The following is a 14,894-nucleotide window of genomic DNA, read 5'->3' on the forward strand; positions in this document are numbered from 1 at the left end:
TGTAAAACTGATCCAAATGGCTAATCATTTAAATGTTTCATCTGTTGCAGAGAGTAATAAGTGGTGTGTGGTACACACGTAAAGATTTTCTGTCCAACCATCCAACTAGTTGATTGGTTGGAATGAAAATCTGGTAACGTATGGGAGTAAATGATGATCAGCAATTTGCTCCTAAATGCCAGAAAACAGATGAAAATGGTCGTCAGACAAGTTTGTTAAATGTTTGATCTAAATAATTTGTTCAAACAACAGTTTTTGTCCATTTTCCTGCGTTTGGAAGCAAATTGCTGATTGTCATTTGCTTTCATACCTTACCAGATTTTCATTCCAACCAATCAACTAGTTGGATGGTTGGACAGAAAATCTTTACGTGTGTACCCAACTTTAGTTTCATGGGTTGCTTTTGCCACAGCAGTCCTGGGAGATATTTGTAGAACAGCTAAATGGGCTTCTGCAAATACCTTCATTCACCAGTACAAAGTCAATATAGCAATCTTATCTACAGTCTTTCAGGAAGGAAACCCTTCAGACAGCTCATAAGTCAAAAAAAGTTCATTCTTGTTATACATAATTTTTTTCAGACGTGGATAATTGTTTTCTCAGTTTAAGTGTGCTGTCATGATGACACCAGGAAAAGAGAAAATGTATTTAAATTATTTAATGTAATTTTAATTTCCTGATGCCCAAATGGCAGCATAATTATCCTCTCCTTACTTGTAGCTATTAACACAGAATGGCAAAGGAAATAGAGTGGGAGAACATATATTTTTAGAATGGAAACCTCTGAGAAGTGTATTTTATGTTAGACCTCGTGCACCTAGGAAGATGTGAAGACTTTGGGCCTGATTCAAACTTGGGAATAGAATGAGATATCTCTCTCAACTGTGAACCTGAACAAACCATATTACAATGCAAGGAGTGTAAATACATACATTTTTTTACATGTAGGGTAAATACTGGCTGCTTTTGCATGTAGCCCACAAATACTGCACAGCTTTATTATTACTCTACAATTTAGATGTCAGTTTGGAAACACTCCTCCCAAATCTAAATCTCTCTGCACATTTTAAATCTGTCCCACCTGCAGTGCAGCATGGTTTCACCAAGATGACTAGTTGAGAGAGATATCTCTCTCTATTCCCAACTCTGAATCAGGCCCTTTGTGCACACTTTTAGCAGAGTGTTTGAAATGTGTCCTTAAATTCTCAGTGCAGCAAAGCATAATATGTATTTAGTAATTGATCTCATAAAACTTCATTATATTGTAACAAGATTTCATGCTTGTCAGAGCGGGGATGTGTACATGCCCCTTCCATTTACTTTTTTTTTAACTAGCAGCGTTATAATGAGTTACCAGACTTTAAGAACACCCGTTGAAAGCTTAACACCCCTTAAAAGCCCTGCTGTGGACTCAGACAAGGATCAAACAACAGTTTGATTATCAGCAATCAGCTGTAATGGGGCTGCCAGCATTCACTTTCACTGCTGGGGAATTCAGGATATGCTGCCCTTCTGGTAGAGTGTGAAACAATAGCAATGTCAGATAAAGCAGTGCCCTCTGACAGATTATGTAAACTGTTATTCAGAAATTCATTTACTTTCAGAGCTCATGATAGCCTTTTATTTTTTCGAATTTGTGTTTGTGTCTTATTCTGTGAGGAGTCTTTCACCTTTACTTTCTATTATTTCTCAAAATATTTTTCACTGGAACATATCATAAAATGTGTCTGATATGCTTATTTACATGCTGGAATTTGACAATTTAGCTGTAAAAACAATAGCAAGTACAGGTTGAGTCTCCCATATCTAAATATTCCAAAATAGGGAATATTCTGAAATACGGAATATTTTTAGCATGACTGAGAAAGTGAAACCTTTGGGAGTCATTCAGACCCACTCGCGAGCGGCAGTACGCTCGCAAGTGGGTCGATGTACCCCACTGTGCATGCGCACGACGGAGGGAGTTCGGTCGTGCGCATGCGCGAGACCCGCGGAAGAGCGGAGGACTTTCCTTCGCTCGGAGTGTCTCATCAAAGTGGGCGTGCTGTCGATGGTGACTGACAGCACGCCCCCTTTGGTGGTCGTGCCGGGGGCGTGCCTGCCAGACGGAGGCGTTCCCAAGGGAACGCCTACCGTCTGAAGCCGGCCCCACTGACATCATTAGTGATGTCAGTGGGAGTGATTTTGGCTCTGATAGAGCCAAAATCACTCCTGGCCTTGCGGTTGAGAAACTCAACCGCAGGCTTTTACTCGCAGTTCCGATGGTCGCATTTTGCACGCTCGTATATGCTGTGGGTGGTGACCCACAGCTATACGAGCGTCCAGGAGGACGCTCCATATTAATGGAGGTGGGCCCTGATTCAGAGCGAGCGCTCTGGTCAGAGCGTCCGGCTCTGAATCAGGGCCTTTGTTTTCTGATGGTTCAATGTACACAAACTTTGTTTAAAGCACAAAATTATTACAAATATAGTATAAAATAACCTTCAGGCTGTGTGTAAAAGGTGTATATGAAACATAAATGAATTTCATGTATGTACACAAACTTTTTTTGATGCACAAAATTATTAAAAATATTGTATAAAATTACCTGCAGAATGTGTGTATAAGGTGTATATAAAACATAAATGCATTCTGTGTTTAGATTTGGGTCCCATTCCCAAGATATTTCATTATGGTATGCAAATATTCCAAAATACAGAATATTCCGTTATCCAAAATACCCCTGGTCCCAAGCATTTTGGTTATGGGAGACTCAACCTGTACATTTCAACATAACTCTGGAAATAACTGAATTAATCTTCAAATGTGTGCTGAATACATGGTATGAGAGAAATTCTGGTAAAGTACAGTTAATACTACCATTAATGTAAGTTGTGTAAGTATGGTGTATCTAGTGAAACACATAATTTTGTGGTTTTCAAATGCTTTATGCCAAGCCCACATAAAGATATACTCCAGCTGTACTTCATCATAAAAGAGAGAATAGTTTATGTATATGTACATAAACTGTACTGTAGGTATGTACTGTAGAAATTTGCACACTAGAATTAGGAGTTTGTAGACTGATGGTGAAGTATTATAAATGTGCTGGATTGGAGGGAGGAAAATGTAGACCATGAAAATAGGAAACAAACAGAATTGCTTTGCAAATATGCTTACTCACTTCTGCTTCCGAACTAACGCTGCGAGTACTTGCTCCACTAACATAAATTTCACCACTGGCATCTTCATGGATCCGAATGTTAGATTTTCGATGCCGAGAGTCTGGGTCACGGGAAACATCGAACAAATCCAATATCTCTTCGTTATACAGCTAATCCAGATGTGAGAGAAGAAGAAATGGGAGTCGAAAAATAAATATGGAGATGGATAAACATTAAGACATAAGTGATACGGTACTGAGGTGTATGTCAATGAGAAAGTAGGACAAGGAAGGAGAAAATTAGATCAAACATGTCTCTGAGCACCATTCATGGCCATTATTGCTCATAAGATCTCCAGACATATATGGACACCTTATGCCTACCTCTAGAAATTGTGCGCTGACTTTGAAGCTGGGCTCGGGTCGTCCATTGTCACAAGCTGCAGCTGTGCGTTCCTGGATCGTACTGAAGAGTTGGCGGACAGCACGGGGTATAATACCAAGCTCTGCATCGCTGACTACAAGGTCAAATCCACTGCCCATTGTATGTGTCTTTCCTGCGCCTGTCTATTATAGTCAAAAGTGCATTAGCAATAGCAGTTTGAATAATAGAAGATTTCAAAAAAAGAACACAAAGATGAAAGGACATAAAAAGACAGAGGGAAGTTAACAAACAGGCTGAAAAGAGTCACAACAGAGAGTTAGAAAAATTAGGTAGAACAAGAATATAAAGAATAGATCACACAGCAGAAATGGCATAAATAAAGGGATAAATAATTAAACTGAATATTTGAGATATGTACCTGGCCGTATGCCAAAACGGTTGCATTGTATCCCTGGAAGCAACCCTCCACCAGGCCACGCACACAAATTTCGTAGACTTTGACCTGTTCAGTGTCCGTGTCAAACACATAATCATAAGTGAAGGCCTTGTCCTTACCCAGAAGTACCTGGGGTTCTCCAGGGTAAACCCATGTACATATATGACATCCTTCAACCTGTTCCTTACTGCTTTGAGGACGGATCCTAAAATGGCATATAAAAACAGGACTTGGCAATCGGAATAAGATATAATATTTATAAACGGTTTTAAAAAGTTTTAGAAGAAGATGTATCAAACCTTCAATAGAGATAAAGTGGATAAGTTACCCATAGCTACCAATCAGCTTCTGTCATTTTATAGACTGTGCTAACTAAATGATAGCTAGAAATTGAATGGCTGCTATGGGCAACTTCTCCACTTTATCTTTCTATAATTCTATTAGGTTTGATACATCTTCTCCTTTATTGTGATGTTTATGCAATGTGCAAGGCTTCATTATGTCCATGTTTTCCCAAAACAGTCCCACTTCTCTACCCCTTAAATCATTGACTCACAAGCCTAGTTTTCTCATAATCAAGACCCCTGACCTGATGTGCACAAATTTACAGAATAAAGATTCTTTTCGCCAAATCAGCACAAATTCGTATTTATCTTATTGGCTATCCAAAACACGTGAGAGCCGGATAGCCAATTAGATGCTGTTTTTTTTATCCAAACATAACTGAGTAAAACTGAACTGCTCATCTCTAACTAAATTGCGGTCAAACCTCCAAAAACGACAGTTTTCAGAGGTATGACTACATATGTATGCATATGTATCAAGCTCTGGAAAGCGAAACTTTCTGGAGCTTGTGCCAGATAGGCAACGCCATCTATAAGGCTATGGGCTTCTTATCGAATAATTTCCCAAGAGGGATGCAATAGGATTTCTACCAGGGTCCCCCACGGCTTGCATTTGCGCTGAAGGACTCCTGGGTCATAAACCCAGAAATCCATATACCACAAAGGACAGCTCTTATCGGAAGAGCTGTCCTTTGTAGATTTAGGGCCGTATTCAATTAGTTTCGGACCTGCGATACTGTTTTGCATGCCGAACTTTTTGCCGGCATCATGTGTTTTAGCCGCAGAAACTTATCGTGCTCGCCCCCGCTATTCGCCATATTCAATTCCAAAGGACACGAAAACGCATCCCGGCGAAACTCAAACAGGTGAAAAGTGCTGTCAGAAATGGGGAAATCAGCCTGACACCCCCCAAAAGATGCACTAACATTGGGGATCAGTATAGATGTCCCCGATTAGCCCCCATGGAGCTATTTGGTGTACTTAAGTGCTTTCAATTGCCTCTATATAGCGTCTTTGCACAAGTGGTGAAGAATAGTATTAAGTAGTTTTTTTTGGAGAAATTAAGTAGTCCTGTCAAATTTGGGGTACTTGAAAATGGGTGCAAGCATGTTTTGAAATCGCTAAAGTGAAGTTTTAAGTGCCGCCAAAAATGCACCTTCAGCAAGCACCTGCAATCAAAAAAACACCTCCCCCATACTTGCAGACCCCCCTAAAGTCTGTTTCACTAGTCATTAAGTTTGCACCCCCACTTTGCATTTTTTCGCCCCCTTTTTGTAAGTTATTTTTTGGGGTGTTCCTCGATTTTTTTAGGTATTTTTTTTGATGCAGTTATCCTTTGGGGGGCTGTCCCAAGGGTGCTGAGTGGTTTCCCCACCTTTGCACCCCAAAATAGCGATTTTGTACTTTTTTCCGACACCTATTCATAGGCAAATCTTTTTCACCTATTACATTGCATTGCGTTTTCACGTTCGTGAAAAGTGTTTGCAGTTGAATATGGCGATACTTTTCTGCCTGGTGAAAAGTTGCAATGGGCGATACTTTTTCGCGGATTCTGGCTTTTCGCCGGCAATTGAATTCGACCCCTAATTGCAAAACTACAAGCATACAACATTAATAAACGCTGCTATGCATGTGGTGGGATGTATCGCATTAAAAATGCAGTACTTGATACATTAAGAATAGGTTTTTAGATCTGTTTTAGTATCTGGAAATCAAACGCATGTTTAAGGAAACCTTATTGGGCTGATTCAGAGTTGGGAGCAAATAAGAAAAAGAGTAACTTTGCACCTGGATCAAACCATATTGCAATGCAAGGGGTGCAAATACATTTATTTTTGTTCTGCATGCAGGGTAAATACTGGCTGCTCTTGCACGTATCCCACAAATGCTTTATTTTATTTTACACACCCCTCTCTCTGCATATTTTAAATCTGTCCGACACATCATTTTACCAATGTATAAAGTTACTCACAATCAGAATCATTAACAAACTTTAGATGGTATGGTTATTCACGTTTTGCATTTCAAAATGATTAGTTATGAAAATGTATCACTTGATATCATTACTGAATAGTAAGAGTACATAGGAACCATTCACACTATTGTAATTATGTCAGTATTTATCTATGCCCCCTCTCTTCTACTCAGACACTTGGTTTCTGTTTTCTCATTCATTCGTTCTTTTCTTTCACTATTTCTATGTACCCTGCTTATTCATATTCTCTCTACCGCTTTATGCAGCTCGTTCTTTCTTTGTCTGTCTTGTGCCTCCTCACCACTCCTGTTTAGTTTCCATGGAAACTAAGCATCCGCCACTCAGTTCACATAGGACAGCTGATGGCTATGAGCAGCATGAATGTAGATCTCACTAAGAGAAACCCATATTTACATACATTCCATATAGCATGGGCATATAAACTGACTTTCAAATACATTCTTTGACATAATTTCTTGTATTTAATTACCAGTGTGTGCTGTTTATATTTTATTAATATTTACACTTATTTTTATTGGCTTGTGTATATCAGTACAACAAATATGGACACCTTTAATTGTCTGCCTAGAGTAGGCATATAAAATTGGGTTGATCCTATTTTCCCATCAGCTTAAGGACCCGGACATGATGTCAGTGATGGCAGAAGTGCAATTCTATGCCCTGACAGCGCCGTTATTTTGTCACAACTGTCTCATCTGGCCACCAATAGTAGAAATTTGTACCCGTGCAGGCTCACTTTGCTTGCCACAGGTTACTATTCCCACGTGGATAGTAACTGATTATGTCAGGGTCCCTTCATTGAAAGGCATCTAGCCGTAACCTAAAACATTGATCAGTCTAGACTAGAGTCACACACTAATACTGAGTAGTAACAAGGTGGTTTAAAAAATCCAGGTCCCTACTTTACACCGGAGGCTAGATGGAAAGCATAAATCAAAATGTGAATTACATTGGAGGTCCCAGAAAATGAAGGCATCCATCTAATCTAGTTTGTTAATTCATAAACTAGAACCTATTTTAAATGTTAGATCCTGTAAAAGAATGATAAAAATCTATTCCAAACAATTCTGTTGCTCATTTTACATAATGGATCTGAAATCTCAGAAAATAAAATGTAAACGCTCACATAATTTACGTTAAAAAAAAAAGACTTCCCTGAACACAGAATACCTAGGCATCAGGGCCATTATTCATTATCAGGGCATTATTGAGCCATGTTTCGTCTCTTTTTGAACAGTTAGAAATACCTGACCATTGTCTGCAATGTACACCTTTCCTGCTCTAGTTTCTACATCATTGAAGATCTAGGGGCCCATTTATCAACGAGTTTTATCATACGCAATGAGATTTAAAACCCGTTGCGCATGTGTCACACTCCAGACACTTAAAACCACCTTTTTACCTACTCCCAAAAGTTTTTCCAGTATGCTCTGCAGTACCATCTAATCCGAATACACCTCCTCCTTATTAAGAATTCACCGATGTTTTCAGTAAAGCTGGTACTGATATTCTTTCTCCTCACTGTGAATGGGATTGTCCAATTGAATTAATGGGAATCTCCTTGTAGAGGGCGAACTTATCCACTATCACTCCCAGAAAGGCCATATGACTATATCCAAGCGAATTTGGAAAAAGGATCCATCCGCCCGTCCACCTCTCCCGGTGCGGGCTTCTTTTTCGTCAAATAAAAGAATGGAGGTCTGTGCCCCTGCATCGACCACAGGGGACTGAATGATATCACCATTAAAAACCGCTATCCTCTCCCACTGATCACAGCTTTTTGACCGAGTCAGTGGAGCCACCATCTTCACCAAATTGGCCTTGCAAGGAGCATATAAGGAGACGAGTGGAATACCGCATTTAACACCTGTGACGGTCACTACCAGTACCTTCTTATGCCTATCGGTCTCAGCAATGCTCCCGCCGTATTTCAGCACCATGTCAATGAGATCTTCCGCGATCTGTTGTACAAACATTTTGTTGTCTATCTTGACGATATTCTCATATTCGCCAATAATCTGGAAGAACATCATTGGCAAGTAAAGAAGGTACTGACACGTCTCCATTCCAATCATCTCTACTGCAATTTGGAGAAGTGTGTCTATTCCCTACCTGGGATATATAATTTCAGGTTCTGGTCTCAAAATGGATGCAGAAAAGCTCCAAGCAATTCAGGAATGGCCGCTTCCTAATACTCTCAGGACTTCAGCACATCCTAGGGTTTGCGAGCTACTATCGCAAATTCATAAAGAACTTTTCCACCATCATTGCACCTATTACCGCTCTCACCCGGAATGGTGCCAATCCATCCTGATGGTCATAGGAAGCAGAAGAAGCCTTCCAAAAAATCAAACAGAAGTTCATTTCAGCTCCTGTTCTTTGTCACATTGATGTCACACAGCCATTCGTCTTGGAGGTTGATGCTTCTTCCATAGGAAGGCAGCCCACAGTCTGAATCCGAGGCACTGGGCTCTCTTGTTCTCACAATTTGATTTCAAAATGTCCTTTCGAACCGAAAGGCTGATGCCCTCTCTCGCCACATGGAGCAAGAAAATTAGACTACATCCGCTGAGAAGCATCTCATCACTGATACAGTAGCTTTCTCTGCAGTCGGAGTAGAATCCTCACCACCTGTTTGGAAAACCCTTGTCAAGCCCGCATTAAACAGGAAACTGCTACATTGGGCTCATGCTTCCCGCTTCACAGGTCATTCAGGCATACAAAAGACCTTCAAATTCATTTCCAGGTCTTACTTGTGGCCCCATCTCAGAAAAGACGCCCAAGACTTTATTGCCTCTTGTAGCAAGTGCGCCCAGCATAAAGTGTCTAGACAGTCTCCAGATGGACAGTTACTTCCTCTGTTCCACATCAACCGTGGTCACATCTGTCGATGGACTTCATTACCGATCTTCCAGTTTCAAACAAGTTCAACACCATCTGGCTGGTAGTTGACCAGTTCACCAAGATGGCTTACTTCATACCCCTTACCGGTTTTCCATCAGCTCCTAAGTGGGCTCAATTATTCATACAAGAAATCTTCAGACTCCATGGATTACCTCAGGAAATCATCTCTGACCGGGGAGTGCAATTTGTTGCCAAGTTTTGGCATTCCTTGTGTTCTTCAATTCAAGTGAAACTCAATTTCTCCACTGCCTATCACTCTCAGTCCAATGGACAGACAGAAAGAATCAACCAAGACCTGGAGTAATTTTTTAATTTATATGTATCCTCCTCTCAGGACAACTGGGCTGAACGGCTTCCTTGGGTGGAATTTTGTCACAACAATCAATACCATTCATCATGTGGTTCCACGCCCTTTTAAGCCACCTACGGCCTTCGCCCTCGAGTTCCTGAGGTTCAGCCTCTTCCTGCCTCACAGGTTTCAGCTGCCCTAAGAGAGCCCTTCTTTTTTTCTCATTCTTTGCCGAACTACTAGCATCTTTTCTGGGCCAGGGGAGCACCACCAACCAATATATCATTATGAAGATATATTAATATGAGATATTGATTTATGTTGGTTATTGACATGATTAACAGTATTTAGATGGTTTAGTGCGGAATCCTTCACCCTTTTCCTAAGTTTCCACGAAAGCCTAAGATGTGTCCTGGGACCACCCATCAAGAGGGGGGTGCTGTCATGCTCCGGACACCTAAAACCACCTTTTTACCTCTCCGGTAAGTTCATCAATTCTTCAACATCGGATTCAAATCCATCAAGTTCTTAAAATCATCAACATCGGTCTCAAACCGATCCAGCTGTCAATCCAGCATCATCGGTCCCAATCCGATTCTGCTCATTTATTCAGTATTATCATCTCCAGTTCTCATTCCAACCTGCTGTTTAATAAAGACATTCTATTTCTGTTCTCGCCTTCAGGCCCATCATCTGCTGCCGCATCGCTATCTCTCCTGTTCCTACATAAAATCAACCCTCAGGCGTGACAAGTATGATAATGGTTCTCCAGCCAATCAACTCCTAAATGTAATCTGTTTGAAAAATGACAGTTGGGAGCTGATTTGCTAGAGCACCATTTTTCATACACAATGAGTATTAAAACTCATTGCGGAAGATAATACTCATTGATAAATGAGCCCCTTAATGCATTTGGTACATCATGTTAAGTTAAAGCTCTGACAGCTACAGTCAGGTGCATAAATATTGGGATATTGACAGAATTTTCATATTTTGGCCTCTATTCATCACCACAATGGCTTTGAAATGAAACAAACAAGATGTGCTTTAACTGCAGACTCTGATTTAATTTGAGGGTAATTACATCCAAATCAGGTGAATGGTGTAGGACTTACAACGGTTTCTATATGTGCCTCCCACTTTTTAAGGGGCCAAAAGTAATGGGACTATCAACTCAAAAGCTATTTCATGGACAGGTGTGGGCTATTCCCTCATTATTTCATTATCAATTAAGCAGGTAAAAGGTCTGGAGTTGATTCTAGGTGTGACATTTGCATTTGGAATCAGTTGCTGTCGACTCTCAATATGAGATCCAAAGAGCTGTCACTATCAGTGAAGCAAGCCATCATTAGGCTGAAAAATCAAAACAAACCCTTCAGAGAGATAGCAAAAACATTAGGTGTGGCCAAACATCTGTTTGGAACATTCTTAAAAAGAAAGAACGCACCGGAGAGCTCAGCAACACCAAAAGACCCGGAAGACCACGGAAAACAACTGTGGTGGATGACAGAAGAATTATTTCCCTGGTGAAGAAAAACCCCTTCACAACAGTTGGCCAAATCAAGAACACTCTCCAGGAGGTAGGTGCATGTGTGTCAAAGTCAACAATCAAGAGAAGACTTCACAAGAGTGATTATATAGGGTTCACCACAAGATGTAAACCATTGGTGAGCCACAAAAACAGGAAGACCAGATTAGAGTTTGTCAAACAACATCTAAAAAAGCCATTACAGTTCTGGAACAACATCCTATGGACATATGAGACAAAGATCAACTTGTACCAGTGATGGGAAGAGAAGAGTATGAAGAAGGAAAGGAACTGCTCATGATCCAAAACATACCACCTCATCAGTGAAGCATAGTGGTGGTAGTGTCATGGCGTGGGCATGTATGGCTGCCAATAGAACTAGTTCCCTTGTATTTATTGATGATGTGACTGCTGACAAAAGCAGCAGAATGAATTCTGAAGTGTTTTGGGCAATATTATATGCTCATATTCAGTCAAATGCTTCAGAACTCATTGGACGGCGCTTCACAGTGCAGATGGACAATGACCCAAAGCATACTGCAAAAGCAACCAAAGAGTTTTTTAAGGCTAAAAAGTGGAATGTTATGCAATGGCCAAGTCAATCCCCTGACCTGAATCCGATTGAGCATGCATTTCACTTGATGAAGACAAAACTGAAGGGAAAATGCCCAAAGAACAAGCAGGAACTGAAGACATTTGCAGTAGAGGCCTGGCAGAGCATCACCAGGGATGAAATCCAGCGTCTGGTGATGTCTATGCGTTCCAGACTTCAGGCTGTAATTGCCTGCAAAGGATTTGCAACAAAGTATTAAAAAGTGAAGGTTACATTTAGGATTGTTTAGTTTGTCCCATTACTTTTGGCCCCTTAAAAAGTGGGAGGCACATATAGAAACTGTTGTAATTCCTACACCGTTCACCTGATTTGAATGTAATTACCCTCAAATTAAATCTGAAAGTCTGCAGTTAAAGCACATCGTGTTTGTTTCATTTCAAAGCCATTGTGGTGGTGAATAGAGGCCAAAATATGAAAATTCTGTCAATGTCCCAATATTTATGCACCTGACTGGTAAAAAAAAAAAAATTACTAGACAGTAGGGACCTATCCCTGTTAAGTGTGTATTTTATGGTAATCATTAGTTCCATATATTATTAGTTATATTATGTTAGTTATTAAACATGATGGGCCAAATGTAATAGAAAACTCACATTTGTAAACTCAGACAATGTAATAAAGTCACAGAACATGCAAATTTGAATATTTTTCAGACTCAAAAAACACTCAAAATTTATACTCTCATCCAGGTGTTTCCTGTATGGAAAATACAACTCAATCAATGTATTAGTGTGAGAGTTTTACTGCTAAACTTTCACATTTTCTAAACTCTCACCCTATTACATTTGGCCCCATATGTCAAGAAAGTCACGCATGCTTCTATAACTATAGCTGACAGACAATAAATTAAAATATATTTGCAAACATTTCTATCTACTGTTGACACTCTTGTTATATAGAACCTTGCCTGCAAATTTAAAACAACAAAAATAATTATTGACAGCAGGGCGGTAAAACCTTAAAGCAGCAATCCCAAATTGAAGGGTTTTTTTTCCTTTAAATAGTTACTTAAGTATCTATTAAGCGTATATTGGTCATTTGCTTAGATGTTTTCCTACAAATCACTATATCCTTTTCAAAATCTTTGTAGAGGGCAGACATTTATGGCTGCTAGTTACGGTACATACACAGAATCTCAACATGACATGTGAAGAGAGATGGAAGAGGAGGAGAGGAAAACTTTATAGTGCAGTCAGAGCAAAGTGGGTTATTCAAATCATGATGTTACCTGCCTGAGCGTGATGTGATTTACTGGGTGCCACCTTCTGCTATCTGTATGTTGGGCTCCGTGCTAGGGCACCTAAAGAAGGCACCTGGGCTACTTCATAATTAAACTACCCCGATGGTCATTTCACATCAGATCACCCAAAAAAATAATAATTTTTAGTTAAGGTGTCAAAAAAACTGTATGACCATTCGTTTCTGAAATACTAATTATTCAATGTATTAAACTATTCACTATTTTATACTATTTACTACAATTATCGTTCATCGTTATAACTCAGAAACTGAACGATTTTTTGAACGATTGAACGATAACGACGTCGGTATAGTTAAATCGTTCAAAAAATCGTTACGTGTGTACGCACCTTTAAGGTAACTTTTCTTCCCGAATCCAAAATTCGAAACCAAATTACTTGATCTGCCTTACATTTTGAGTTACGTAAAAAATGCAAGTTTTTGGAATGCTACGTTAAATCAACCATAGCTATCCCATTTTTTTTAGGTGCTTAGCAAAAGTATACAAACTACCACAAAAAAAATCAGCATGGTACTCTGTTTCATAGTGGAGAAAAAAAATAATGAAGTTGACGTTCGATTACTGTAATACCCCTTTTCCACCTAAATTCCGGGTCTGACCCGGAGTTGGAACAAAGTTCCTATCCGGATCAGACCCGGAATTTTGCCGGCGCCGACTCAGGATATTCCCAAGTCAGCGCCGCTCACACCGCAGTCGGGTCTGCATAGACCCGGCTTTTGCGGGGTGAAAGTGGTCGCTTGGAGATGACGTCATCTCCAAGTGCCACTGAAGCCGGACCAATCGGCCGGCTAGCAGCGCACTCCAGGTCATCGTGACCCGGAATGCGCTGTTCTCACAGCAGGGTTTCAATTACGCTGCCTGTTAATTATGCACGCCTCTGAAACGGCGTTGCAACGCTCAGGCACGCCTGCATTCACACCTCCACTCTCCCATTTCTAGAGGCCTGCCCATGTTACCACCCACAAATGGCTTCTCCTGTCAATCACTCTGCTGGGATGTCTATGCGCAGCGAGTGAACGTATCCCGAGCTTTCGCATTGGTTCGCGCACGCGTACTGCTATACATACACATGCGCAAATGCGAACATCGGCCAGCTACGAGTGAACGCTTCCGGGTCAGAATCAGGTCCAGATGATTTTTTTGTGGTAGTTAGTTAAATACCTTTGTTAAGCACCTAAAAACAATTGGGATATCTAGGGCCAAATGTAATAGGGTCAGAGTTTAGAAAATTGAGAGTTTAGCAGTAAACTCTCACATTGGTCGAGTTTTGACTTCAAAATGGGAAAATATCTGGATTACAGTTTAAATTGTGAGAGTTTATTTGGTCTAAAAATATGCGAGTTTGCCTGTTCTCATACTCTATTACATTGGCCAAGTTAAAAAAGTGTGAGAGTCTACTGCTAAATTCTCACATTTTCTAAATTCTCACCATATTACATTTGGCCCCTAATGTTGATTTAAATTAGCGTTTTTAATCATTTTCCAAAAGCTACAATTTTTGCCGAATCTCGCAACGTAAGGCAGATAAAGTAATTTGGTTTGGATTTTTGGATTCTGGAGGAAAAGATACCAAAAGGGTCCAAATTTAGTTGACATTCCTTAATAAACACCCGTGACACTTTAAATAAAGTTTAACAAACTGAATAAATAGTTTAGTTAATTCGAAATATCAATATTTCAGAAATTAAAGTTTAAGACAGTCAAGATATTTGGCAGATATAGTTTTTTTGACATCCTCTCTTAACTAAAAAAATTTCGGAAAAATCTGAGTTGGGTGGTGGACATACCTGGTTGAACTGACGTGGAATGACCCCCTAACAGCCTGTTAAGGTACAGGTATTATCTTTTGTAGGGATTGTCCAGCAACAGCCGGTGGCCTGTGGGCCGTGTAGCTGCCTTGGCAGGCTGTGGCATGTGGACCGTAGAACAAGATGCGACCTTTGAGCCGTGTAGCAGTCTTGGCAGGCTGTGGCCTGTGGACCGTAGAACAAGATGC

At 40.3% G+C, this 14,894-nt stretch overlaps 1 protein-coding gene across 7 annotated transcripts in view; it reads right to left on the minus strand.

The window, feature by feature from the left end:
- Positions 1 to 14,894, minus strand: part of KIF21B (kinesin family member 21B) — a 299,791-nt gene that overhangs the window by 265,625 nt on the left and 19,272 nt on the right. For all 7 annotated transcript variants that reach the window (XM_088445771.1, XM_088445769.1, XM_088445770.1 and 4 more), the window contains exons 2-4: positions 3,946 to 4,168; positions 3,527 to 3,709; positions 3,164 to 3,313 (exon numbers count right to left, since the gene is read on the minus strand). In XM_088445771.1, the coding sequence (XP_088301897.1) occupies positions 3,164 to 3,313; positions 3,527 to 3,709; positions 3,946 to 4,168 (556 nt within the window). The remainder of the gene's footprint in view (positions 1 to 3,163; positions 3,314 to 3,526; positions 3,710 to 3,945; positions 4,169 to 14,894) is intronic.

Source organism: Taudactylus pleione, unplaced genomic scaffold (genome assembly GCF_031769625.1).
Source record: "Taudactylus pleione unplaced genomic scaffold, aTauple2 ptg000387l, whole genome shotgun sequence".
Taxonomy (NCBI): domain Eukaryota; kingdom Metazoa; phylum Chordata; class Amphibia; order Anura; family Myobatrachidae; genus Taudactylus; species Taudactylus pleione.